This window comes from Thunnus thynnus, chromosome 17 (assembly GCF_963924715.1).
Source record: "Thunnus thynnus chromosome 17, fThuThy2.1, whole genome shotgun sequence".
Taxonomy (NCBI): Eukaryota; Metazoa; Chordata; class Actinopteri; order Scombriformes; family Scombridae; genus Thunnus; species Thunnus thynnus.
The window spans coordinates 25,595,091-25,623,084 of NC_089533.1; the positions used below are offsets into that span (position 1 = coordinate 25,595,091).

The 27,994-nt window shown below is 37.2% G+C and overlaps 1 protein-coding gene across 1 annotated transcript; it reads left to right on the forward strand.

Annotated features, from left to right (window-relative positions):
• Positions 1–13,881: 13,881 nt before the first annotated feature.
• On the forward strand, positions 13,882–27,979 carry LOC137168358 (T cell receptor beta chain MC.7.G5-like). The gene is made up of 8 exons (XM_067570902.1): positions 13,882–14,167; positions 15,875–16,171; positions 18,550–18,556; positions 25,486–25,535; positions 26,553–26,903; positions 26,997–27,020; positions 27,115–27,221; positions 27,740–27,979. The coding sequence occupies exons 1-8, from the start codon at positions 13,882–13,884 to the stop codon at positions 27,764–27,766; spliced, it is 1,149 nt and encodes a 382-aa protein (XP_067427003.1). The 3' UTR covers positions 27,767–27,979.
• The last annotated feature ends 15 nt before the right edge of the window (positions 27,980–27,994 follow it).

Genomic DNA, 27,994 nt, shown 5'->3' on the forward strand with positions numbered 1-27,994 from the left:
TTTTAGAAGACTGTGACATTTTGCATCTAATCATAATTATTTTTCTTGATATCTCAATAATCTTGAACCTCTTAGACATCATTGTTTGTTTGTGAGCAGTCAAAAGTGTCCTTCTCTCATGTTGCCTGCAATTTTGCTCCTCTCTGTGGTCTTACGAATTTTGCCCAATGAATGTGGCTCCTATCTGGGCATCATGTACTATTTACGTCTGAGTCAGAAAGGAGGAATAACCGTGGCCTACCTCTCAGTTTGATGCAGGCTCTTTGCTGTTGTCAGGCAATCCCAAAGAGCAGGTGATATTTTCCCCAGGCCATTAAAATCCAATATGAAAATAAAGATTTTGAACATCCATAATCCAACAAGAAAACTCTGATAATCCAGCATTGATGGTGAGCCAAACATCCTTGCAGCTGCTTCCAAGTTGCTGCTTCTTACACAGCAAGGCAGTTGGTGTGCACAGCTCAGGCAGAGGACTGAGGGCTGCCGGATCGACCTGCTCTGGGCTCAGCCTGTTGGCATCAGCTTGGCTTCACAAAGACACTGATTGTCCACCTTGAGGGAGGCAGCAAGGGGAACAGCGGATAGGTTTGCACTCCCAGTGGGAATCTGGATTATTTCTGCAAGAATTTGGGTCTTTATTTGAGGCCTGGAGAGAGGAATGTTGACTACTCCAGTTTCAGACACAGAGGAGGCTCTGTTTGGAGAGAGGAAGCCCCTCTGCAGGCGAGCAGGACTCTGCATTAGACTTTACATTGAGGGTAAACATTGATGAGGTGAGGTCAGGTAAAAAACAGATGAAAAAGGAGGTGGTGATATACATGAAGAGGAACTGGGGGACTTTTTAAAGGCACTTTAAAGGGTCAGTCCACCCAAATTATTAAAACAAAAGAAAACATTTTTATCACTTACCCAAGTGGCGATGGTCATGCAGATAGTTTTGGTTTTATTTGTACAGGTTTTGAGCTATATTTCTCTAAGTGTTATATCATCATGAAGCATTGAAAAATTATATTTTAAAAATTTAACAGCAGACTGACTTTTTAGAAAAAATGTTACTCTTACTCTGATTAGTGACAAAACATGCTGTCATTAGTTTTCATAGGGACTATTATGTAGTAATCAAACACAATACTAGTTTAATTACATTTCCCAGTAGCATTCAGGTAGCAAAGCTATTTTTAAAATCATGTAATATCTTGAGTAGCAACCACAAAGTATTGGGGTAGGGTAACCACATGCTAGATCTAATTTTCTCTTGAAAAAAAAGCCCAGAAATGCGAAGTGCGCCTAAATCTCTCCATCTTTTTATTCAGGAGAGAGTCATGCAGACTGAGCAGGACTGCAAGTTGACCTGAAGGACACACCTAAATGGGAGAGCTGGTCAGCCCAGTGGGAGCTGATCTGATGCCAGTCTTGTTCTTTCTTCTCCATTCTGTTGGCCTCCTGCTGCAGGTGGAACCAATCAGACACTTTAAGAGCCAAAAAAATAGCAGAAGTGCTTTAAACAGTTAAATCAAACACATTTACATGCACCCTGCAATCATTTTAAAGATACTGATTTGGAAATTTATTCACCTGACTTGACAAAGACAGAAAAGAGTATAGAGAATAAATTACGTCACAAAATCATAATTATATCTTGATGTAAAGTAGCTTCAGTATGTTGTAGTGTAGCTTGCTACTTTCAACAAATATGTAGCGAGTGTTGCTGAAGTTTATCTACTTTCAATGAAGAGTAGCTTTTAGCTTAGCAGCTACAGTTTCAAAGTATTTTCCCCAAAACTAGTGAGCACCACTTACCTCCACTGAACTGGAATGGCAGCAGAAATCTCAGAAACAGATATCTCAAATAAAACCAAACTATCAATCCAGTGAGATACCACTGGGAGAAACACTTCTACAGGCTACAGTCTTTCTAGTGGCTCTGTGAGGTTGTACTTTAGTGAAGAGCTAAAGTCAGCATGGCAACATACTCACAGTGACAATGTTTAGAATTTAAGTACAGTATACTGTATAATTTCCCATGTTCACCACCTAAATTAAGCGTATTAGAATACTAACATTTGCTTATTCACACTAAACACAAAGTATAACTGAGGCTGATGGGAATATATTTGGTCATTAACTAAAGATTTGGACATTTGAATTTTGACCTGATGATGGCGCTAGATGAGAAGGTAACGGATGACCAAAGGCATTACAGTTCAACTTGAGTGAGACATGAATGTCTGCACCAAATTTTGTGGCAATCCATCCAATTGTTCCCAAGACATTGCACTCAAAAAACACAAATGTCACCCTCCTGGTGATGGGTGAGGAAAAGTCAGGTGACTTAAGTCATTAGGATATATCCTCTGGGGAGGATGAATGTCTAAACAAAATTATGTGCCAATTCATGTAGTAGATTTTAAGATATTCACAGGATAAGTGAAAACCTTGACCTGCTAGTGGTGCTACTGTACATGTAAATGAAAATTCAGGGGATCACCAAAGACAAAGGTTTCATCCGCTGGGGTCAGACGTTGCCATCCCTGGAGCCATGTTAGCCAGTGTGGCTAAAAATTACTTCCTGTAATTTGTGTCAACTGACATTCACAGATAATACTAGAAAAGAGAAGCACTATAGGAAGAGCCAAAACTCTGTTTACTCAATTTCAGTCTCCTCCCCTTTAAGTTCATTAAGTTCACTAAGTTCATTACGGTTTCAGTTTACTCTGTCAGTGCAGTGACAGAGTCAGAGAGGAAGATTAAATCATCATGATCAAAAACCTCAAAGGGATCACTATCCTGATTCTCTGGCTCTCCTGTTGGTTGAACTCAAAACCTTTGACTAACCTTTAATATCAGTTTAATTTTTCCAAATGATCACTGTTTTTCTCACAGTTTTTTCTCTTTAAATGCAGGTCATTCACTGAGTAAGGAGGTCCATCAGGTTCCAGCAGCGATCCTGGGACATCTTCATGATTCTGCAACAATGAACTGCAGCCATTTTATCAGCTCATACGATACAGTATTGTGGTACCAGCAGTCTCTGGGTGACTCTGAGCTTAAATTGATCGGGTATGCTTTCTACGGTAGTCACATCATTGAAAAATCATTTGGTAATAATAGTTTCAAAGTTACTGGAGATGGCTCAAAGAAAGCTGAACTTCATGTTCTAAAACTCAGAGATCCAGAGGACAGTGGCATGTATTACTGTGCTGCTAGTACGCACAGTGACTCAATCATCTTCTCTGCTCTACAAAAACCCATGAATTCCCTCTGAAGAAAAAGAACACATTTGTACAGTATCTCACCACAGTAAACTGTCACTCATATGCCTCTTCCTGTTTTAACCAACACTGAGAATTACTGTTCATACCTACTGATCAAAGCTGGGACATCCTACAATATCAACCCATACTTTCTTCCATATACACAGCTTTGTTCAGTTTGCACTCTTCATGATTCTTTTATTTTTACCTGCACAAAGATGACGATCAGACTGCTTATACAGTTAGCTGCTCTGCCGCTCTGTGTAGTAGGTAATGTTACATGAATTCATGCATCATGTAAATCCTAAATATTTGAGATTTTTTTCATCTTTGCTACAACTGTATGTTTACACTGTTTCTGCAGGGCTCTCAACAAAAGAAGTTCATCAGAGTCCTGGTGCCATGATCATAGGTCCTGGGGAAACAATCGTGATTAACTGCAATCACTCCAATAGTGATTTTTATATGATCCAGTGGTACAAACAGTCTGTTAGAAGCAGTGAAATGACTCTCATTGCTTAGCATGTTACAACTCTGGGACTGTAGAGGATCCATTCAAAGAGTTCTATAATGTGAGCGGAGATGGGAGAAGAAGAAGAAGAAGAAGAAGAACACTGAGCAGAGCTGAGGACAGCGTGGTGTATTACTGTGCTGCCAGTTATGCACACTGTTGCATAAACCCTCTGTGTTTAACAAAAAACTTTCTTTCTCTCCACTGATAGTTTGACATATCTGCTATATGTATAAATATATATATATGATTTCAATGATATTTAAAATCAAACTATTACTTAAAATAAATACAGCATATGTAGTGAAATCAAGATGTCTGCAGACTAAAGCCAATGTCAGTCTTGCAGAAATCACAATTTATCAATCTGTTAAATTTGAAATGCTGATTGAAAAACTGTAGAATAACTTACAGCTTTAAACCAATTATAGAAAACATATACAGTTAGATTGGAAAAAACTTGCACAAGCAGAGCTGTTAAACTAACTAATTGACATAGGTAGATGTACTTTGGTGGAGGCTTAGTAATTTTTGTTTTTTTCCCCATTATTATTGAGGCATTCAATTATGGTGACTTTTAACTACTGGATGAGAGAATTTTTTTGATATACTAATTGTAATAAAGGATTTTTAAATATTCCCAATGATGGGGTGGAGGTGGGTAAACAGAGAAAAGAGTAAAAAAAAAAAAGAATCCTATAATCCAAATTACAGCCCATACATTTTCTCCAGAGAGGTATTTTGAACAAGCTTGAAAATAACATGTAGCTCACTGCACCTCAGAAAGGAGGTGCTTGTTTGAATTGACCTCTGACCTCCAAACAAATGAATATAAAACACAGCAGAAGTGAGATGCAGATAAATTCAGGTGCTTGAAAGTGTGGAGGTGACATGGCCTGTGTTTTGTTTTTTGCTTTTGTTTTTTCACTTTGGTTGCTGCTGTGGGTAGGTGTGTGTTATCAGACTTTATCAAACTATGACACATGAAGTGAAATTCGTATCTTTGGAAGCTTGGTGATGAGGATATGTGTGTTTTTGTTCCTCCTGAAGTTCTCTGTCTACAGTACACAGCAGTACAAACACTGTCCAATCAGTCAAAGTAATAAACATATGCCAAGGGCTCTCTTGAAACAGTTAATGCTCAGCTAACCATGAGCTAAATACTGAATTACTAAATTAAGTTTAATTAGTTCAATTTTCAGTGATGATTTTATGAACATTCACAGAATGTATTTTAAAAATGATCAATGTTGTAATGTGAGTCAAAAGTATTGACTCACATTTCAACAAGATAAAAAATCCAAAGTCCCATTAGTCACCCCAAGTTGTTGCAATGTACAATGCACCTTATAGTATAAAAGTGGAAAAACTAAACTAACCTTAAAATGAAGAGGGCTCACTTCCCTTGAAAATATGAGTATACTCAGTAAATCTAGATTAAATTTAGATTGCGAGTAAGGTTGTCTTCTTGTAGAGCTGGAGGAAAGGCTCATGTAACGTCCAGAATAGAAAAGGTTCATCCTCTGGAGACCACAAATATGATCAGTAAAGTCTATCGCAATCTGCCGGTTAGATATTTATATTTTTGATGTACATGTGTTTATTTTGACCTAAAGGTGGTGGTCTAAAGAAAAAGAAAAAGAAAAAGTCACTAAGAGATAAAGTTTCATCCTCTGGGGAGCATGAATATCCACATATGTAGTAGCTTTTGAGATATCATGCTCTAGAGTGTTAAGCAATGGGCAGATATGCTTCATACTACTTCTGTCAGATCGTCAAACAACATCCAACTGGAGTCTCTAACTCTATGTTCCCCTAAGGTGAAACTTAATATTGTCTCTCACCATTCCCTGCTGTCATGAGCCTGGTGCTTCCCTGTGGAGAGTGACTAGGTCAGAGTCTAGGAAGCAAACAGTAACACTGTACATATTCTAGAAAAAATCATTACAGCATTACTTTCAAATGTAATAATGTTTATTTTGAAGTTATACATACAGTTTATAAATACACATTTCTTCAAAAGTTTCCATTATTTATGTAAATCCAACTTTACTTATTTTTTCTCTGACTGGTTAAAGTCCAACTGAAATTAAACTGATTTTATCTAGTAGCTGCTGTCAATCAAACACAGACACCAACACGCCCCTCCAGCTGTCTGTGACAAAAAGGAGCATTTCTGATTTTTTGACTTTTTTCTTTCCTTGTAATAATAAAAAAATATTTACAATATATTTCTTATAACATGTTGCCATTATTTTTTGACTGCAAAAAGAGATGACTAAATGTAATTTCAGCTGGACTTTAAATTACTTGTTTAAGACTCAAAACACAAAGTTGAGGACTTGGGAATTATTGGTCTTGATTTGGACTTCACTCAGGACTTCATATCCACGACTTGAGACCTACTTGTGACTTGCAAAACACTTACTTTATCCCACCACTTCTGCTCAGAGGGTGGCAGTATATCATTACATGTATGTTGACCTGGTGATGAAGTGGTCGGTGAGTTGAGGAATGATGGCACCACCCACTTTAAGACTTTCTGTGTCTTTCTGTGGAAGGATGTGGGTGAACAGTTTAACTGCAGATCTGCTGGGGAAAACAACGGTTCAAGGCAGCAATAAGGCTGTTTTTACATTCTGCAGAAAAACTAAATACTTCATCTAGACAACATGATCATCTTAATCCTAAACATATTTTTTAAGACTGTTCTGGTTTCAGGTAAAGTCATGAAGCAAGGATGGATATTTTTGATTCAGTTCTCAAAGTATGTGGCTGGTGATAATTCTGAATGTTGTCTGTTGAATATTTGCTGGTGTTTATTAGTGTCTTTTTCTCAGGTGCCTCATTCAGTCAAGTCCACCAGACTCCAGCTGAGGTGTACAAAAGTCCAGGAGAGACAGCAGAACTCAGATGTGTCCACAGTATCCCCAACTACAATCAGATCCTCTGGTACAAGCGATCAAAGACTGGACAGTTACAACTGCTGGGATACATGTTAGCAAGCGAGGCATTTCCTGAGGCCGGAGTGTCTGTGAAGATGAATGGGAGCGCAGATACAAACGAAATCAGCACATTAAGAACTGAGCAACTCAGCCCCATCGGCAGTGCAGTGTACTTCTGTGTTGCTAGTTTACACAGTGCTATCTATCGCTGCTTCACAGCACAAAAACCTCAATGTCACACGTTTCATCATGTCGATAATGCAGTTCACACCCCCTTGCACTATTTTAAACAAAGTTTTTTTCCCTCTCATCTAGAGGATAAAGTGGGAGGTTCCCTCTGTGGAAAAAACAGTACTTACTGTAACCTCCCATCTCCCTTTATAACCTGTAGCCACACATTCACTGTCTATTGTGGCTGCATGGTAACTTCTTTTGAAAGGATAATCATGATTGCTCAGTTTTTCATTATATTTACATTCACATCTCTATTGTGTCAAGGTATAATAGATGTAGACTCATTTTCTTATGTGCAAATTGATCATGTCAGTTAAATTTTTCAAGCTGTTTTTTTTTTTTTTCTTCTTCTCACAGTTCACAGCCAGTTTGTCACCCAACACCCTGAAACCAGCTGAGGTTATGTGTCCAAACCTGAGGGGGACTGACCTGACACTGGAGGACAGTGGTGTGTACTTTTGCATCATCAGCCAATACAGTGATGTAAGAAATCTGTGCACTTGAGCAAAAACTGCTTGCCATTAGTTTTGGTATCACTGTGTGTATTTGGATCCATATCATGATTTTCAGATTCCCTGTAGGTGGAGTTAAAACTCAACAAACTCAACTCAACAGTGTGGTAGCATGAAACACAATGTAGCTGGTGTCCATTTGAGAGGAGGCCTCTGCTACATTTTAGCCAGGAGGTTACAGCCACTCTTAATGTATATTGTTCTTTATGAAATTAGAATATGAACACTATCCAAAACTATATTGACCTGATTGACACAAATGGTCACAGATGTCACAGCAGTTTTTCTCATACTCTGAACTCAGTCAAATCAGACATCAGACATCATGCACACACACACTGGTACAAACATCAGAATTCATAGACACTTAAACTGTATTTTCATCTGGGCATCCTCCCATTATATATACAAGCTCCCGTTTTTTAAATAAAATTATATAATATGGTCCAATTTTGCCTTGTATTGTTGCATTGTTTAGACCTCCTGTTGTTTTTCTGTTATCCATTCCCATCTGGCCCATTAACTGTCACACTGCCTTTATCTAGACTCAGTTTAGATTTACACTTTTATTTTTTTAAGGTAGAGTTTAGGGATTAATTGAGATAATTTAGTAAAAAAGTTTGTTTTTATTTGTGTTCATTTCCTTCTGACACTCCCACATGACTTCAAAATGTTTACTGCTTTTAGTGACATTTTTGAGATTCAGTCTCAGATGTCATCATGTGAATTTTAAAGATGTCTTGATGTCAGAGTGAGGATAAGACAGTCTTACTGTGCAGCTCATATACAAAGCCCCTACTCTACACAGTTCTTTATCATTGGTAGTTTTGAATAAAACATGACATAAACTGCCTTTAAGCACCTGCTCTGTGGCTGATATTTTATAATGCAATCAACAGCAAAATCACCTCATGTTAATTCATTTAGAATGCCGATTTCAGACACCAAGTACAGTATAATTATAATCTGAGAGGACAACATTTAACTGAAAAGTGCTGACCAGTCTGATGACACCGACATGACAGGAGAGAATATAGACTGTATTATGAGACGTTTCCATCAGCTGCTGTCTCACTGTGACAGAAATCTGTGTGTTGAGTGGCTCAAAAATAATTTCACCTCTCATCCTCTGCATTGTTTTTCTGCTCTGTACTGCAGGTAGTTTTATCCTTAAGATTTCATTTACCAATGATAAAACCTCATGTAACTTCAGTGCCACCTGTGGGCAAAATAACATCAAATCTGAAGGATTCCTATGGGTTGATGTGCAAGTGGCTTCAAAATGTGGTTGTTATTGTGGTTTATGTCAAATTGACTATGCATACCTACAAGACTTTTGTGGTGAAGTCAAGAAATGTTGTTGCAAGAAACAAATGAATAGATGACAAAACAGTGTCATCATAAGGTCAGTTCAATAGCTGTTCTGGAGCTTTAAATCGTATCACACACTCCCCCTCAGGAGATGGAGTTGCCCGGTTGTCATGGAATTGTAGATATATGAATTTCCTTTTTTATTTTTTCCTGAGCACTTTTAGGACTTCTAATTTGTTTCAGCTTAAAAGAATGAATGAATAGCTTTTTTCGGGGTCATCCAAATATGTTATGTACCAAATTCAAAGATTAGATAAGTGATGGAGAGATGAAGTGGTGACAACAGACGTTTACAATTTCTACAGGCAAAAATACTGGACTTTCATTCGACATGATATTTTTCTTATTCATTCATTTATTCATATATTGATTTGCTTCTGCGTCCAAAAGCAGGTGTAAGAATTGTGCTGAAGTATAAAGTGCTATATAAACAGCCACATGGCGGCGCTGTCCACAGCAAAAAAAAGCTTTTCTTCTTCTTCTTCTTCTTCCTAACTAATATAAAAAAGACAAACAAACAAAAATATTTAAAATCCTATCTCATAGGTGAGTATTTTACACAAGAGAAGCTACATTTCTATTACAGCCAGGGGCCAATGCTGGTGGTTTGGATGTGGAGAGGTGAAGTTCAGCTCTGGCCCTGTCGAGTATGTCACACCCCTTTTCTCCTCAGACCTCAGGCAGCTCAGCAGAGGCACCAGTTGACTCCACATGGCAGTATGATAAGCTAATATCTAAAACTGAGTTCTATCTAGTGTATCTGAGGGTTTTGAGTCACACTGTTTGATGTGATCTTGATCTGTAGGGAAGAGGAAGTCAAAATGATTTGTTTTCTCTTTTTCTGTTGCCTTACAGGTAATGATTTATGTGGAAAAAGGCTTTCATTGACTCTGTCATCCATCACAATGTAAAAAACGTCTCTCTGTTTATATTCAGGTGGTTGTCTGGGCATTGAGATCCATCAGTCTCCCCCCGTTCTCATCAGGAGCCCTGGTAATGCAGTGCACCTTATCTGCACCCACGAAGACACTAACTACAGAGTGATGCTCTGGTACCAGCAGCCACGAGGACAGACTGCTATGAAACTCATTGGATATGTCAACTATAATAATATCATAGTGGAACCGCCATATGAACAGAACTTCAATATCAGTGGAGATCTGAGTGGGAACGATGCAAAAAATGTTTCTCTAATGATCCGGCTGTCTGGATCTGAGGACAGTGCAGTGTACTACTGTGCAGCTCGTGATGCACACTGACACAAAGTCTCTGTGGTGTTTACAAAAACTACACACTATCTTTCAGTATTGGTGGTTTGTGCATGACGTGGAACAACAGGCACCTGCTTCTGTGGTTGTAATTTGGTTTGATATCCTGTCACCATCTGCTCATGCTGTTGTATTATGTGGATTGTAGCAGAATTCATTATGAAGAGTAATATGAAGCGTTTCAAATATCACTGGAGATTTGAGGGAATACAGCAACAACAGCTGAGTGTGTCGTATTGAGTTTTTGGGGAGGTTCTTCAGATATAATCCATGATGTTTTAACTGAGATTGAAAAAAAAAAATGTTTTAAATACTGAGCTCCTTACACATCCTCCTTAACTTAAAATCTTTACTTTCTTTTAAAGATTTTAAAACATTATACTTAAGCACTTTGAATGACACTTATAATTGTTTCCTTTAATGTGGAACTAATGGCCATTGTGTATGTAAATTATGTGTTTGTAATGACTTCTGTGTGTTTGTCCATGTCTATACTGTATATGTTCATTCCTGTACACAGATGTCTTTTGAAAAAGAGATCTTGATCTCAATCAAACTACCATAGTTTAAATGAATAATAAATTATTATTATTATTACTACTACTACTACTACTACGAATAATAATAATAATGATGATAATAATAATAATAATAATAATAATAATAATAATAATAATAATAATAATAATTTGCTGAACTTTACTCGGAGCTTGCAAGACCAGTAATTGTAATATAGGGCTGTTAGATAGAATGTTGTAGTTAAATTGGAGTTTCAGTTTTACATACATGGATATGAAGAGTTTGTTCTCATGTAATGCTAAACTGCTTTTAAAATCAGTTTGATTATTTATATGTGATTTTGCAGATATCTTCCATATTGACCAGCCCTACTATAATGAATTTACTGAAAATCAAACAGTAATGCATTACACTGCTTTTGCTGGAAAAAGCAATGCAGGTCTCAGTTGGCAAAACAATCTCACAACAAGGTTAATAACGCTTTCCAAGATGAAGAGTGAACTTTCAATATTGTTATTTTGTAATGTGAATTACAATATCTGCAACATCGGTCATATCCTGAAGATATCTCAAAAACTCCACAGCTGTCTTACCAAAAACAGCTGTAACTAATAATAACACTAACTGCTGCACTGCATCAGAGAAACTGCTGAGATAGAGTCATTAATCTTGTTTGTTCCATTTGTGCTTTTCCTGCTATGACATGTGAAATATTTTCCTTTGGGTAACTAAAGCAAAGCAAAGTAAAACAAAATGTGAAGTGCAGGATAACAAGACTTTAGACAGGAAAGCCTATATCTGTCAATAAGCCTTTCACATTGGAAAACATTTTGACATGTCGCTGCAGGAAAAGCACAGGTGTAAATAACAACATTAACAATGACTGAAATCCATTTAGCTGCTTTAGTTTCAGGGTGCTGGTATTGTGCATTCTGGCTCACTGTCACACTGTCATGACTTACTGGGACAGTTAAATAGAACAGAGACATGTTATTAGTTACACCTGTGCTTTTCCTACTATGACAAATCAAAATGTCTGCTGTGAAAAAGGCCTATATAACAGGAGAACCTTGTGTATGTTGTGTGTAAAAACTCAACATGCATTTTTTATTTGCACCACAGAAACTAATGAGAAACAACAACAATCAAAAAGAAACATGTCTTTGATAATGTTCAATTATATTCAACTGGGCTCTTTTTAGTATTTTCACTTTTTATGAAATTCTTTCCAAGTTTGGAAGTTTGGAAAACACTGATCTCGCTTGTTTTAAAATGTCCTTTTGACCAACATTCTGTAGTCAAAGTCTTTAACAATACACATTGACAAAATGTCAGATTTCCCTGACATTTTGGTGACCCCTTGACTTTTCTCCCAGTGCCACCATTGGCTTTCCATTTCCACTTACACAGAAGAAATCAAATCAGATTGTGAATTTGTTGTGCATACTCATGCTCTCAAAATGATGAATCCTTTCCATTGTAGCCTTTTCTCTTGTGTCACTCTGGGGCCAAAATGTCACATTGGCACACTACAAAATATTCTCTGATTGGCAGATTTGATCAGAAATCTTCTGAGTACATTCATGCTTCAGGGGGATAAACCCTTTGGATTTGTGTCGAGTAGCACCTTCAGCACAAACACAACATTTTTACACAGATTAGCAATAGAACTCAAAGAATACAGCCTCCAGCACCGGCTACAATTCTGTATTACAGACTTTAATGAAGACTCCAGCTTTCTAGGGGCCTCATGAGAGAGATCAAAAACTCATCCTGTGTAATATGTAATTGAAGAGCCATTTGGAACACACTGCTGTTGTAACAGCCAATCAGGGACCCATCTACGTGATGCCTTTTCATTTTCTTTTTCATGACACTGTTTGCACCAAATCACCTCTCTTTCCTGCTTCAGACACATACGGTAAAGGATTCTTGTCACTCAGCAGAGATGATGAACATCATGAACAGTCCTTTAATTATAATTATTATCACCCTCTTCTGGATCAAAGGTACATCAAGTTCTTCATTTTTGCTTCGACACTGTAAATTTGATCATATGGCTTCAGCTGAATTAACATTCATTATCTTCTGCTTCTTTCCACAGGAGCTTCACCAAAGCAAAGTAAAGATGTTCATCAGACTCCAGCTCATCTGCTATATAAGATAAACGATGAAGTCAAACTGACCTGCAAACACCGCATCAAAGACTATGACACTATTCTGTGGTATCATCAATCCCAAGCAGACACTTCTATAGAGCTAGTCGGTTTTACAAGTTATACAAGTACTCAAACTGTTGAGAAACCCTATCAGGGTAGCTTCAATGTAAGTGGAAATGGTGAGAGCGAGGCATTCCTTCATCTGCTCAAACTGAGGCATCCCAAAGACAGTGGGCTTTATTTCTGTGCAGCATCTAGAGGCACCACAATAGAAAAGCCCCAAATTCACGTACAAAAACCTGTATCTCACCCTGGCCACCTGGAGCAAACCACATGACCTCACACTTATATACATTCAACAAAACAGTGGGAGGAGCTGAAGAGGAAATGGCAAAAAGATGGAAACACAGTGAGACAGAGTTGAAGTCCTCAGTCCTGGCAGTTGAGCTTCTGACTTCTTCTTCATACAAATCAGCAGACATTTCTGCTGGTTGATAACATTCAACATGATCCGGCCTCATCTCATCATTCACATCATCATCTGGATTAAAGGTATTCATAAATCCACTTTGTCTATTACAGTTTCGACTTTATCCTGAAACTCTTTCAAATATCCAGGTGCAGGAATTGGAGTGAACTTGCACTTAAAGAAATTATGTTTTTCATCCAGTTCTGACAATATAGGGATCAAACAATTTATCAATTAATCAAAATTGTACATTAATTGTTAATGCAAATAAACATTAGATGCATTTTTAAATTACAACTGACTTTATGGCTTATCAGAGGGTGAGAGACTAATGACCCTTGAGTTTGTCATTAAGTTTTATAAGTGATAGTATTAACTAATAAAGCAATTACTTACAACTTATAAACCCTTTATAATAAAGAATGCCTCATTAGAAAGTGGTACCCATTATTCTAATAATAATAAACATGTCAGAGGCTTTTATTGCAGCATTTGTTGTATCTAATTACTACAGTATGGTCCACTGACTTAAACTGTGTCATAATTCAAGTTTTATTGAGGCTGCAGTATATTGTAGACATGCAAGTGCTCCCACCACTGTTTCTTTATCTCTCTACAGGAGTTTTCCCCAGTAAAGAAATGCAAGTTCTTCAGTCTCCAGCTGAGCTGCTGATGCCAATGAATGATGAAGTCAAACTGACCTTCACACATAAAATCGAAAATTATAACAATATTCTGTGGTATCAGCGCTCAAAGGGAGACACTGCCCTGAAGCTGATCGGCTACATGTATTACAGCAGTCCAACTGTTGAGCCTTCTTTTAAAGGCCACTTCAATGTGAGCGGGAATGGAGCGAATACGGCATATCTTCACATCCTGAGCCTGAGACATCCTGAACACAATGCAGAATATTTTGGCGCAGCAAGTTAGCACAGTGGTAAAGACAGCCCCTCTCTCTTACAAAAACCATGATGATCCAGCAGACACCAACGTGAAAGCACTGAGATCATTTGATGCAGTTTAAAACCACTGGGAGAAAAGTATTTACCCTACAGCAGAGGGCTTATTTGGTTCAGTTTAACTTATTTGGTGAAGAAAAGCATTAAAATTATATCATTAAATATGATGACATTCAGTATTGAGTGACTGGTAAATCCTAGAATGACATCATTGCATTGGCTGACACAAATTTGGGTTCTGGTTTTCTATTATATTCTTAAAGTTATAATCCTTAAGATTTTATTGAAATCTAAGCCAGTTTTGATAGTTATTGCATTTTTTCAGCAACAACTATTACCAATGTATTTACATTCTGTAATTGCCTTTAGTAGTTTTCATTGTTAGTGGCGGAGTCCGCCATTCCTGCAGTATTTGTATCAATCTCTTATCTTTCACCCATTAAAATATTTTTTTTTAAATGATGACAGCCAAATATCTTTTTTATGTAGTTATTTTTCTTCTTCTAAGTGTATACTTTATTATGTCCTTCCTCTTTAGCTGTGAAATAGGAAAACTGTAAATAAAATATATGAAGAAAGACAAGAAAAAAGGATAGGGGCACACTGTAAAGCGTTGGGACATACAATATACTGTATGTTGATACACTATGTGGCATAATTTTGCTGCACATTAATTGTGTGTATGTAAGCAATAAACATTTGATCACAAAAAGAGAAATCATTAAAGCCCCCCTTCACTCAACAATGTGTTTCATTTATTGTTCTTTCAGTGGGATGTTTGAGCTTCACTGTGCAAAATGATGTATGTTTTCACATTCATCTGCTGAAAGAGGAAAGTTTCTCTTTGCTCACCTTAAATCTGAGTTTAACACGTGTACCTACAGGGATGATTGGTGACATCACAACTAGTTTGAAGCCAATCATGGTCCAGTATACAACTCACACATGTGTCTTAAAGATGTAATTTTAAGAATTTCTAACAAGGTAAGTGAACCTTTTTTGTGGAAAAGTATTTTTATATGTCTTAAAAAAAGGTCTGAAAGGGGAAAATATTAAGATCCAATAACAGAATAACCAACTGGCAAAGATGCAGATATCTGTGGGTTGTTTTTGCTAATAATAACTCCACTGCCACCAAGTGTCAGCAGTAACACCATCAGGAGGAATCAGCTGCAGTTTTACTATCAGCCAAGCTTTCCAGATACACAGGGTGAATGGACTTAAAATGAGGCATGGCTGGGATTCATATGGCCTCTCGCATGACCTTGCCTAATTAGCTATCCTAATGCACTTACCAAAAATAAATTATCTGAAATATTTTACTAATTATCATCAAGAATGTGAAGTGAATCCATCAAAGATCCAGCCAATAGGTGGAGGTGCAGCACACGGCACAGAGGTTTGCTCAGAAGCATGTGGTGATGAATAAGCACCTCCCAAATACAAACACGCATGCCCTCACTCACTCACAGTAAAATCATGTTTTTCACACAGCAGTACATGACAATGTCTCATCTGTGTACGCTTTTGGTATTCTCTTCATCTGGTTTCTAAGTAAGATCTCAAATTTAATTTCCTTTGAAGATATCTCCAACTGATTCTTCAGTTTATTATATATAAACCCTTTCTGTTCATCTGTTCTGCATCAATAATTGTATCTTAATTGTCCTCAGGTCAGGTGAACGGTATCACAATTCATCAAAGTCTTCCTCAGATAGTGAAGGAGAGCACTGAGGTCCACATCAGCTGCAGCCATGATGACAGCGATCGCCAAGTGATGCTCTGGTACCAGCAAAGAAGGGACAGTCAGTCTATCATCCTCATCGGGTTTGGATATGGATCAGGTGACCAAACCTACGAGGGAAAGTTTAAAGAGCAGTTTGAGCTAAGAAGAGACAGCGCGTTGAAAGGAGCTCTGATTATTCGCCGAGCAAACCCGTCACACTCAGCTGTGTATTTCTGCGCTGCCAGTACACAGTGATGTGTTTCAGTGCCCCGCCCTCACAAAAACCCCTGAGTGTTTTTTCCTCAGTTGTTAAACCGATGACGTGCATCTTTAAAAAGCAGGGGGAAAGAGGAAAGAGTCTTTTCTTTTGGAGTCTGTGTTTCTCCTACAGTGGCACAGAGGTGGACGATGTCTCCAGTTGGGATTTTTCTTCTTCTCTTGCTTCCATGTAATGTTTCTTTAAAATGAACTAAAATCTAAGAAAAATTGTATCTTTGTTATGTTACACAGCAACCTGCATGTATCAAACCTATTCTGAATCTCTTTTTCCGCAGATCAAGCCAAGAGTGTGACGGTTCAGCAGTCTCAGTCCAGAACAGCCCATGTAATGGAAAGGGTGGAAATTGAATGCAGTCATAATAACAACGATCTATATGTGATGCTCTGGTACCAGCAAAGAAAGAACGGACTGATGATTTTAATGGGATACAACTACGATGTAAACTCACCCCAATATGAGGAGCAGTTCAAGGGTCAAATTGAGATTACACGAGAAAGCAAACTGAGAGGAGTTCTGAAAATTAACAGTGTGAAAATTTCAGACTCAGCAGTGTATTTCTGCGCTGCCAGAGCACAGTGATGTGGTCTAATGTCACTGACTTACCAAAACCCCATTTCCAAGTTCAACATCCTGAGAAGCGGGCTGGTGATACAGCTGAAATATTGATCTGATATCAACAACACAGAATAACTTAAGTGCTTCATTTTAAACATTTTGTTTTAAAGCAACAGTTCAGTGTAAGTCAAGAAATTATTTACATGCACACATTCAAGTCTAGGACGGACCCTTTACATACTTTTCTCCTCCTACACTTATATATCAAAACTTAAGAGTAAGTTACAAAGTTTTATCTATCATCTAACTTTATGTTGTGTGAAAGTGCTCTTGGAAATCTATATTCAGTTCTGCAATATTTTTTCTGTGATGAACAACATGAAATGTAAGTGACAGTAATATAATTTAATTGGACTACACAGTCCTTAAAAATGCAAAATGAAAGAAATTGTCACATTTTTAAATGTGGTTTGATATGTTAGCCTGAAAAGTGATGTCTTAGGAGTAACAGTAGCAGAATGACAGTAGCAAGATGGTCTTGTATTATATTATAATTCATACCCATGTCAGCCAGGTTTTATAAAGACAGAGATAAAAGTAAAGTAACATATAGAGTAAAAACAAAGCTAAACTAAAGACTAAGGGCATTTTCAAATCTATAGTTTGTTTGCTCTGATCCGGATCAGTGGATGACTGGTTGAACTTGTGTTTTCTCCTCCTGGCTCTGTTTCTTTTCACACAGAAAAAATGAAAGTGAATGAAGATGCATCACTGAAAGCCATGTGAGAATGTTCACTCCTATCAGATGTGTCTATGGCAGGAACAAAAACATAAAGACAGGAAGAAGGTCCTCTGGTGAAATGTAATTTACGTTGTCAGGCTAGTCCAGGTCGCACCTCGATTCATTCTCCAGCTAACTGATAGCAACTGTTGATTTCATTCATCTGCATCACAGTATGCCACCAACAACAAGACTGCCCATCTTCCAAAAAACTGAAAAAATAAATACATACTGTATATGCACAGACATACCCATACATACATACATACATACATACATACATACATACATGTACTCCTGTTTGCTGTTCCTGATTTTGAGAATAAATATATTTTTCAACTGCTCCGCAATCTGTGACAGAAAGAACACAAAAACACAAACAGAGAGTCCTGGCAGGATGTGACATACAGTTAATGTTGTGTATTTTAAATGAAAAACATCTGGTTAATACTTGTTCACCTTCAGGTCAGCTTCTATCTCCTGCTTTTTAGCCGTCTCAGTTAAGTTATTATCAGCAGAAAAGTGACCTTGATGCATGAACACAGAAGTATTGTAATTCTCTCTGATTTATAAGAGTGATACAACAGAAAACATGAACTCTTCTTTCTTTTTTTTTCTTCTTTTTTTAAGTTTAACACCACATCTGTCACACAGTGGCCTTAACATGCAAGTGCTGCTTATAGTGGCCACTAGGAGACTGTAGCTGTCCAAGGAAACTCTGTGAGGAACTGTGGGTGGAGTGTTCAGAGAAAACTCTTCCTCTGTAAAGGTGCGAGAAAGAGAATCAGGTCTTATTTTATATGTAACAACTGTACAGTGAACATGAAGGTCTTCTCACTAGTACTTCTCCACTTTGCCAGTAAGAACATTTAAATTCATTTTTTCACTTGACTGGTTTACTTTTTGGTCTTTATATAAACCCAGCTATTTCCTTTTTCTATTTTCTATTTTCCAGGTTTCTCCTGCAGCGTGAAAATACATCAGCCTCCATTTGTTCTCAGCCAAGCAGACACATCTGTAACACTGCATTGTGAACAAGATGATGAAGAATATGCGTACATGTATTGGTACAGACACATAGGTAGTAGGGAAATGCAGCTGGTAACATATTCTCTTGGTAAACAAATATGTGCCACTGAAGCTCCTTTCAACAAATCTAAGCACGCCATGTCACGGCCTGTGGTGCTTACATCCAGTCTGCAGATACATCATGTTGAGGCTGGAGATTCAGCTGTGTATTACTGCGCCTCTAGACTACCACAGTGGCTCAGACACACTCTATGGTTAAACAACAACCCCAGCAGCAAAATACAAACGTTAATCAGTGAATGCTGAGGTGTTTGTTTGAGAGCTGCATCACTAATGATACATGCAGGAAATGCTCTTAATGTCTTTACCTCATTTTTTACCATTTAAACATTCAACTGTTTTTTGGGGTAAAAAATGCTCTTTGCACACATTGTACAAAAAAACACAATGACGTGTACACCTAGTGTTACCTGCTCTAACAACAACTTCATTTTAGATTCAAAGTGCAATCAAGGAACAAAATGTGGTGACTTAAAGAACCAAAATACTGTATAACACCTTTGTCTTTCTATTACTTCATTTGATGACCTTTCATTGCAAAACAGCATTGTTGAATTCTAACTTGTATTTTGATTTTTATTCATTGAATTATACTGTATTTTCATTATTAACTGTAAAGAACAGAAAACGCTACTAATCCAGTTGCTGGCCATCAAATAACAAGTTGAGGAATTTGATAGTGACACATGTGAATAGTGTTCCAGTGAACCTTTTATGCATGACTGAAAGTGTGTGTTGTTGAGATTTTCAAAATCATCTGAGAAATAGTTTTAAACATATGTCCCACCTCCATGTAATGACTAATGATTGAAATATATAAAAGTATTTGCACAAAAATGTGTCAAAATTGTCTCTGTTTTTGAGATTTTAAATGAACAGTGACATGATCATGTTTACTCACTGTTATGATAAATTCTTTTCTCTTTTTGTGATCAGTTATTATTATTATTTTAAAGCTTAAAATAGAATGGAACAGAGATAAGTAGAATACTTCCTTTTGGTCTGCTGTGGTACATAGTTATACTAGTGATGTACCCTCCTCATTGCCCACAACTTGGACACACTTTGGGCAGAGAGGTAATGATAAGATCAATCAATATGTGCAGACACACATACTGTTAATGTGAAAAGTGAAAGAAGATAAATAAGTAAATAACACCAATAAGCATGTAGGGTCTTCCAACAGATTATACCATAAATGAAAGCTATCCACTCTTGGATAATCTGTGTAACTTGGACTACATGAAATCTGTTTTTGGCTACTGAAAGACCTGAATCACATATTATGGTTCAAGTTCTTTCTATTTGAACTAATTTACATGACTTTGATAAGCAACATGTTCAACATCCACTAATTCATAAAGTAACAACGCTCCTTTTCTTATTTCACTGATATTTCTGTGACACCACAAAGCTGATTAGCTAGATAAGCACACAGGTGCTATAACAGAGTAAAGAATAGTTGTGTGTCCCACACAGTCTATCTGCTCGACATGCACATCTACTTCATTTTGCTCCTAGGCTTTTCTTTTTCCGATATTATTTCATTCTTTTTGTTGCCTGAGTTTGATGAAAGTATTTTTTGTTGATATGGAAGGAAATAACAAGTTAAATAGTTGATCATACACTGACATCTACAGGATACATATTGCATTACATATGTTTAGAAAATTATAATGTCAAAGTGGAGACAGTCAAATAATAGATCATGTTTTATAGTTTAAATATGAATAGAGGGGTTTGCTGTGAATGGAATCATTCTAAACAATGATGAAATGAGGTTGTGAGAAAAACATAAATAATCTTTCAATGAGAGATTGTAGCAACCTGTCATATTACATACCAACCATTTGATATGTAATGTGTCAAAATGTAATTAAAAAACACTCCTTTACATGAGTCAAGCATAAAGAATTAAAAGAAAATCACATGTGATACTATTACATTACAGCCTTATTCAGTCAGTCATTACGACTTCATTAAGTGTGTTATATACTGTAGTTTAGGGTAAACGGGTAAGATGGTGAACCTGGGAATTATTACCTACTAAATTTGAGTATGTTAGCATTACCAGCTAAATATGAGCATGGTAGCATTACCTAATAAATATGAGCATGTTAGCATTACCTGTTAAATATGAGTATGGTAGCATTACCTAATAAATATGAGCATGTTAGCATTACCTGCTAAATATGAGTATGATAGTATTACCTGCTAAATATTAGCATGTAAATATGAGCATGTTAGCATTACCTGCTAAATATGAGTATGGTAGCATTACCTAATAAATATGAGCATGTTAGCATTACCTGCTAAATATGAGTATGATAGTATTACCTGCTAAATATGAGCATGTAAATATGAGCATGTTAGCATTACCTGCTAAATATGAGTATGGTAGCATTACCTGCTAAATATGAGCATGATAGTATTACCTAATAAATATGGGCATGTTAGTAATACCTACTAAATATGAGCATGTAAGCATTACCTGCTAAATATGAGCATGTTAGCATTACCTGCTAAATATGAGTATGGTAGCATTACCTGCTAAATATGAGCATGATAGTATTACCTGCTAAATATGGGCATGTTAGTAATACCTACTAAATATGAGCATGTAAGCATTACCTGCTAAATATGAGCATGTTAGCATTACCTGCTAAATATGAGTATGGTAGCATTACCTGCTAAATATGAGCATGATAGTATTACCTGCTAAATATGGGCATGTTAGTAATACCTACTAAATATGAGCATGTAAGCATTACCTGCTAAATATGAGTATGTTAGCATTACCTGCTAAATATGAGTATGGTAGTATTACCTGCTAAATATGAGCATGTTAGTATTACCTGCTAAATATGAGCATGTTAGTATTACCTACTAAATATGAGCATGGTAGCATTACCTGCTGAGCAGGTTAGTATTATCATCGTGAATATGTTAGCATGCTGATGTTATCATTTAGCTCAAAGCTGTGTTGAAGTGCAGCCTCACAGAGCTGTTAGAACAGGTCTTTTGTGTATAAGTGAAAGTTTTATGATTTAGGACTCCAATCCAAGAAAATGTTAGAGAAACAGGTGATGGAGCAATGTGCAAGTTAAATGCACAATATGTAATTTTCGGCCGCTAGGGGTCTCTCAATCAAAACAATAACAAAAGACACAATTTGATGACATTGTGCAGTAGCATGGGATTATGGGAGTTGTTTGTTCTCATTGTTAAACAACCATTGCCATACAGTCGGTAGTCAGCTTCTCCCGGTTAGGATTCCTTCAGTGATCATTTTTCAGGAGGTTTTTACATTGGATTATCCGCAGAGGTCTCTTCCTCTCCAAAACAAACATGATGATTAAAACCAGTAAAAACACTGAATAAAGCAGTTTCACCTTTAAAATTACTGTTTTGCTGACGCTGTTCAGCAGACACAGGACATCCAGGGGGGCTGTGAGCTGAGCTGCTGCTAATGTTTGCTCAGCTTGGTTCTCTGATAACTTAAGATTCAGATGTTCAGGAGGTTTTTACCAGAAGCCGAATTATCCGCAGAGGTCTCCTCCTCTCCTCCTCTCAAAAACAAACGGACCTGGTGATCTTTCTATCACTCACTTCCAAAACAAATGCACGTGCTAGCCAGGACTTTATGATATAAGGCTGCGATGCTCATTGGAAATGTAGTCTTCATTCTGGGAAACACTACTGCTTTTGTCCACAGGGGACGCTAAAATCAACACAAATGAAAGTTCCTTTAAGTAACTTAAGATCAACACATCCAATGACTAAAATCCTTCTTAGTTAAAATATATTTTATTTATTTATTTTATGAATATATTTTATTTATGACAGCTTCTGGTGGACAACCATAATGCTGACAGGGGTTATGACGCCATTGAGAGGCGACCAAATGAAATGGACAGTTACTTGATTAAAATTACTGATTTCTCTGGGTTTGAAACTTGTTGGAAACATTTGGGATAATGTAATTAAACAACTCAGCAAAATATATAACATAGGTTTAGTTGTTTTTTGACATTTTAATGTGGAAAAGTTACATATTGGGCCTTTAAGAGGGAATCTTGGCCTGATGGTAGCACTACGCAGGTAAGGGTCTTATAAAAATCACCAGTGATCATCCTCTGGGGAAAAAGAGATCATACTGAATTTCACTGTGATCTGGCGGATTAAATGTTGATCTTGCTCTGGTACCGGTCAGAAAAGTTGACAGAGTGCATCGCCTCTATAAACAATTCAAGGATCATACACAAGTTGTCTCATCTTTGGAGTGAGTGAGTGAGTGGAGGTTACACAGTGCGTCTCATCAGTTATAACAGGGTGGGATGAAGAGGTGTGACCAGGAAAGATGTCACTTCCTCTCTGCTGCTACTGTACATAGAAATCAGTTTTCTTTTCAGTCTTTTCTTAGCTCTCACAGAAATAGCAGCAGTGAGGCTGCATGAAGCTCACCTCAGCAGCCAGTCAGGCCGACATGCACAGCTGCTCTCGCAGACAGAGAGAGATGGAGGCTGAGATATGGACAAACTGGGTGGGGGAGGGAAGGATGAGAGAAGCAAAGAGAAGTCAGGTTTTTGTCTAGTGCTTTTTCACTGTGGGGACAGGGGGGGCACGGTGATACAATCCAATGGAGCCGCTGTACAAAAACCTCCTCCATTTATTATGCTTAGTGTGGAGCGCTGCAAGTTACCTGTGACAACAACAACACCATCACCATTTGCAACAACAAAACCATCAATATTCTGAAAATGTGCAGGACATATCACTATTCTGGCATTGTAAGAAAAATTGTTTGGAATAGGTCAAATTAAAACCCATCTGCAGCGTTTGGGTTTTATTCACTTGTGTTAAAAAAAAAAAAAAACAGGAAACTTCAATCAATCAGTGTGACACTGGAGCTGAAGCTTACTTTGGAGATGGAACTAAACTCACTGTTCTGGGTAAGTTGGAGCTCTTACAACTTCAATTCATCACGAAAAAGACTAATACTGCTTGACAGTGAAGGATGTGATCATGAAAAACTTTTGTTCTACACTGATCCTACTCTGGACAGTAAATCAAGGTGGCAATTTTAGCTGAATACTCCTGTTGAATATTGTATTTTGGGATATAGACAATGTCTCTAGACTCAGAATACAAAGTTAATTTGCAAAACATACATAAGGTCCTCAGATGATTTGGTGGGACAGGACAGAGGAGATGCTTGCTCAGTATTTCTATGCTGTGACTATGCCAACGAAGCACACTTTGGAAGTGGAACAAAACTAAATGTTTTAGGTAGGTGAAGGTAAAATAGGACTGAATTATTGTATTATTATGTTTTGAAGGGCACAAGAATTGGATTTGTTTGTTTTTTTTCTTAGAAATTATCTAAATCATCCATACATGGGCCTTTATAGTTCTAGTTGAGCTCAGTGCTTTTTGTCATCAAGCTTGTACGCCGTGTTAATTATGAAGCCTACTTTGGCCAGGGCACAAAACTGACTGTTCTTGGTAAGTAAGACATCAGATTTTCTTGTAATTAATTCACCTGTGAGGCTAAATATATTGTATGTCAACCTTACAGTTTTTTCAGCTGGTGTTGAGAGAAAAAAATTATGTCTTCTAACTTTACAAACTGGCTACAGCACAGAAATGTTGCTTATGGGAATTAAAGGAAAGTGATCCAGTCATATGCTGACAGTATTTGAGGCAAAAAGCATAAACTGCTCCTTGGGCTGATTTGAGTACTGGTCAGTTGTACTGTGCTGGTTGGTGGTTCTGAGGCTTACTTTGGTGGAGGAACCAGATTAACTGTTTTAGGTGAGAAATCAGCATTAAGTTCATTCTAATATTGTGTCAGAGGATTTCAGATATCAGATTTGATGTGCTGTAAAGGTATTTGAAAGTCTGACTGATACTTTGCAAGAAGTGATAAATGTAGTAACTGCACAAATGACTTAAAGTATCATAAAAAATGGCACAATATCATATGTTGATGTGTAGAAAGTTATCTTCAGCAGAGAATGAGTTGATTCATTGTTAAAATAAGTAGATTTCACTGAAAGTCTCTACATGTCAAAGTATGACAAAGTTGGATACATTTCAAGGAGAAGCACTAAGAAAGAAACAGTAGAGAGAGTTTTTGTCACAGTCAGAGACCTCTGTGTTCGTTCACGGAGGCTAACTTTGGAGCTGGAACTAAACTCACTGTCCTAGGTAAGAAAATCTGAAACAAATCTAACCAAGCACATTTCACAGCTTGGTATCCAAGAATGGGAAATACTTTGACTCTGTTTTTTGATTTTATTTGGTGCCAGTAAATGTAGTAAAAGATGAATAGTAAAAGGTGTTATGGGACATGTTAGTTTTTTATTAGTTCAGTCCTAACTAGTTAGTCCTAACCTGTTCTCCAGCAAACAGCTGAAGTGATAAAAGAATTGGCTCTATGCCAAGATAATTGCTCCAGTCATGAGTTCTTAGCAACTCTGTGAACAACTGTCAGTTCCCAGTCAGACGCTTACTTCGGAGCTGAAACCAAACTCACAGCTTTCGGTAAGGTGAAAATATATATATATTAAGGAATATATAGAATTTAAAAGGTCAGATTGATTATGTAATGTCCCATAGATATAATTCCAAGTTAGCTGGTTTATAAGAGTTAATTTTGTTTAACACTATTCTCTGAATTTAACCTAATTTTTCTAAAACTTCCTGTAAATGTTAAAGTTTGTGATATAGGCTAACTGTGGAGACATTCCCAGTTTTTTGTTTTGTTCTGTAAAGAAGAGAAAGAGGACAGTTTACAACTGTTAGTGCTGAAAGGTTGAATAGTTTTAATGCAGCTGTGTGTCAATGTGACCAACTACGACCCTGCTTACTTTGGTAGTGGCACCAAATTGACAGTTCTAGGTAAGAAAATAACTTTACATGCATAAATGATTCACCTGAGGACATTTGAAATTGTCTAATAGTTTTTGTCTTTTGTTAAATTTATTTATGAGGTCATAGAAAAATCATGGTTTGAATGTCTTTGCCATTACTTGAAGTTCAACTGTGTTGATCTGTAAATTTGTGCTTGAAACAAAATTGAATGCTGTGCACTTGGTGTTGAAAATCTGTCAAATAAGGTGAAAGTTAAATAATAACAACACAAAGCAACTTGAATTATAGAAAAAAGCTTATAAGTCAGTGGCATACTAATATATTGCATTGTAAATGTAAGTGACTTGTGGAGGAAAATTAGCCGTAAACAATAGTGGTTTGTGCAGCCGTTGTAGTTCATTACTAGAGTGGTCTTAGTTTTTAGTGTGAGTGCTGTGTTTGATTCAAGCACTAATCCTGCTTATTTCATAGAAGGAACCAGGCTAACAGTTCTTGGTAAGATTACTCCAATAATGGATCTAAAGAAATTGAGGCATAATAGTTGAATGTGAGTACTGTAACTTGTAGAGACCATGTTGTTTGTATGTGGCATTTACGAGAAAGTCATCCTGTATCATTTGCGCAGTTCACGTCGAAATTCCGTTTACATTGATAGCACTCTTATGTCTATATGCTGACTGTGAAGCTACAGCCAGGAGCAGGTTAGCTTAGCTAAGCATAAAGACTGGAAACAAGGGGAAAACAGCTAGCCTAGTTGGCTCTGTCCAAAGGTAACAAAATCTCTAAAAGTTCACTAACACGTTAAATTCATCTGTTGAATATATACAAACAGAATATATCGCATACCTCCCTGCAAATTGTCATTTTTACACCTAAGTTTTTATATTCATTAAACAAACAAAATATAATATGTTAATTTGTTATCTTTAGAGGTGCTGTTAGGTGTATTTTGTTAGCTTTCATCTAACTCTCAGCAAGAAACAAAAACATGCATTTCCCAAAATGTGAAGCTATTCTAATGATTTGTTTCCTTTGTCCCGGCAGATCCAAATATTACTATCACCCCGCCAACAGTGGAAGTGCTTGAGCCTTCAGAAAAAGAGTGTGAAAACGAAGAAAAGAAAGGGAAAAAAAAGAAGACCCTAGTGTGTGTGGCTACTGGTTTCTACCCGGACCATGTGAGTGTGTTTTGGAAGATCGACGGGGACAATGTCAAACACGGCGTGGCGACCGACAACGCTGCCGTGCAGGATGGGAAATATTACAGGATCACCAGCAGGTTGAGGGTCCCGCTCAGAAAGTGGTTCACAGAAGGCATGGTCTTCAAGTGCACTGTCAGCTTCTTCAATGGGAGTGAAACTGTGCATCGTTCAGGTTGGATCAGTGGCATTGAAGGTAGGATGCTCATTTGCAACTCGAAGAGCCTAAACTTGTCTTTTAAGATGTGGAACTCAAGTGTAAACCTCTATCATTGTCTTTCCCTGCCAGGACCTGGAGCTAGCACCATAAGAGGTAAATATATATCTGTGTGAACCTATACAACTCAAAGTATCTACAAAACATTACTGAATCATGTCATACATTGAAATGTTACACTTTTCTGCAGGGAAATATCTGAGGATCACGCAGAATGCCAAAGTGACCTACGTTGTTCTGATCTTCAAGAGTGTCATCTATGGAGTCTTTGTGGTGTTTTTGGTGTTGTGGCTTCAGGTTCGTCCAACATGATCACATTATGTGCATTCTACACAGAGACAAAAGATTGTTATCATCTGATTAGTATCATGGCTACAAGTTTGTTTTTTTACCACTTTTTCCCCACACAGTGAGAGGGGAAAAATAATTATTATAGACTGAGACATGAGAAACATCTCCTCACCAACTTAAAATTGGCTCATTCATAATGTTTCATGGTTTACAAAACTGATCTTATTTTCTTTTTGTATCTTGTTTTCTTAAGAAGGCAGAACAAGACCTGCATTTAACATCTCAGTATTTGCTGACGTCATTCAATTCAGACTTGTGTAAAGAGATGTAGGTGTGAACTCATAAGATTCCTCATGTTTACCTAAAAGTTACTCGTCTGCTTCTTCAGACATGTTAAATTGCATCTCACTCAAATCACGAGATGCATGTGTGAAAGGGGCTTATGTGAAGGAGGTGAAGGAATTAAAAATATAAAACTTGTTTTTCATTCACTCAAGATGTGTCCTTCTCTGTCTGCTACACAGGGCTCATCTGGAAAACAGAACAACTGAGAGTTGAGTGGAACAAACAAGATCATTTCTGTTAATACATTTAAAAAGATCTATATGTATGTTGCAGTGCATTTGCTTTCAGTGCTCAACCAGCCAATCCCATCAAGTAACTTACTGATATCCAGAGGTGATGAAATGACGCTGTCTGTTTGTGTAAATGCTTGTGAGCTGCTTTATGCTGAGTTTTCTTCTCAATAAAAGTTTTTCAGAGGAGATATGTCGTCATCA

Bases quoted from the DNA above. Each gene is read 5' to 3' on its own strand.
- LOC137168358 (XM_067570902.1), top strand. From the start codon at position 13,882: ATGCAAGTTCTTCAGTCTCCAGCTGAGCTGCTGATGCCAATGAATGAT. The intron at 25,536-26,552 runs GTAAGAAAATAA...TTGTCCCGGCAG, and splicing joins CACCAAATTGACAGTTCTAG to ATCCAAATATTACTATCACC. The intron at 27,021-27,114 runs GTAAATATATAT...ACTTTTCTGCAG, and splicing joins TGGAGCTAGCACCATAAGAG to GGAAATATCTGAGGATCACG.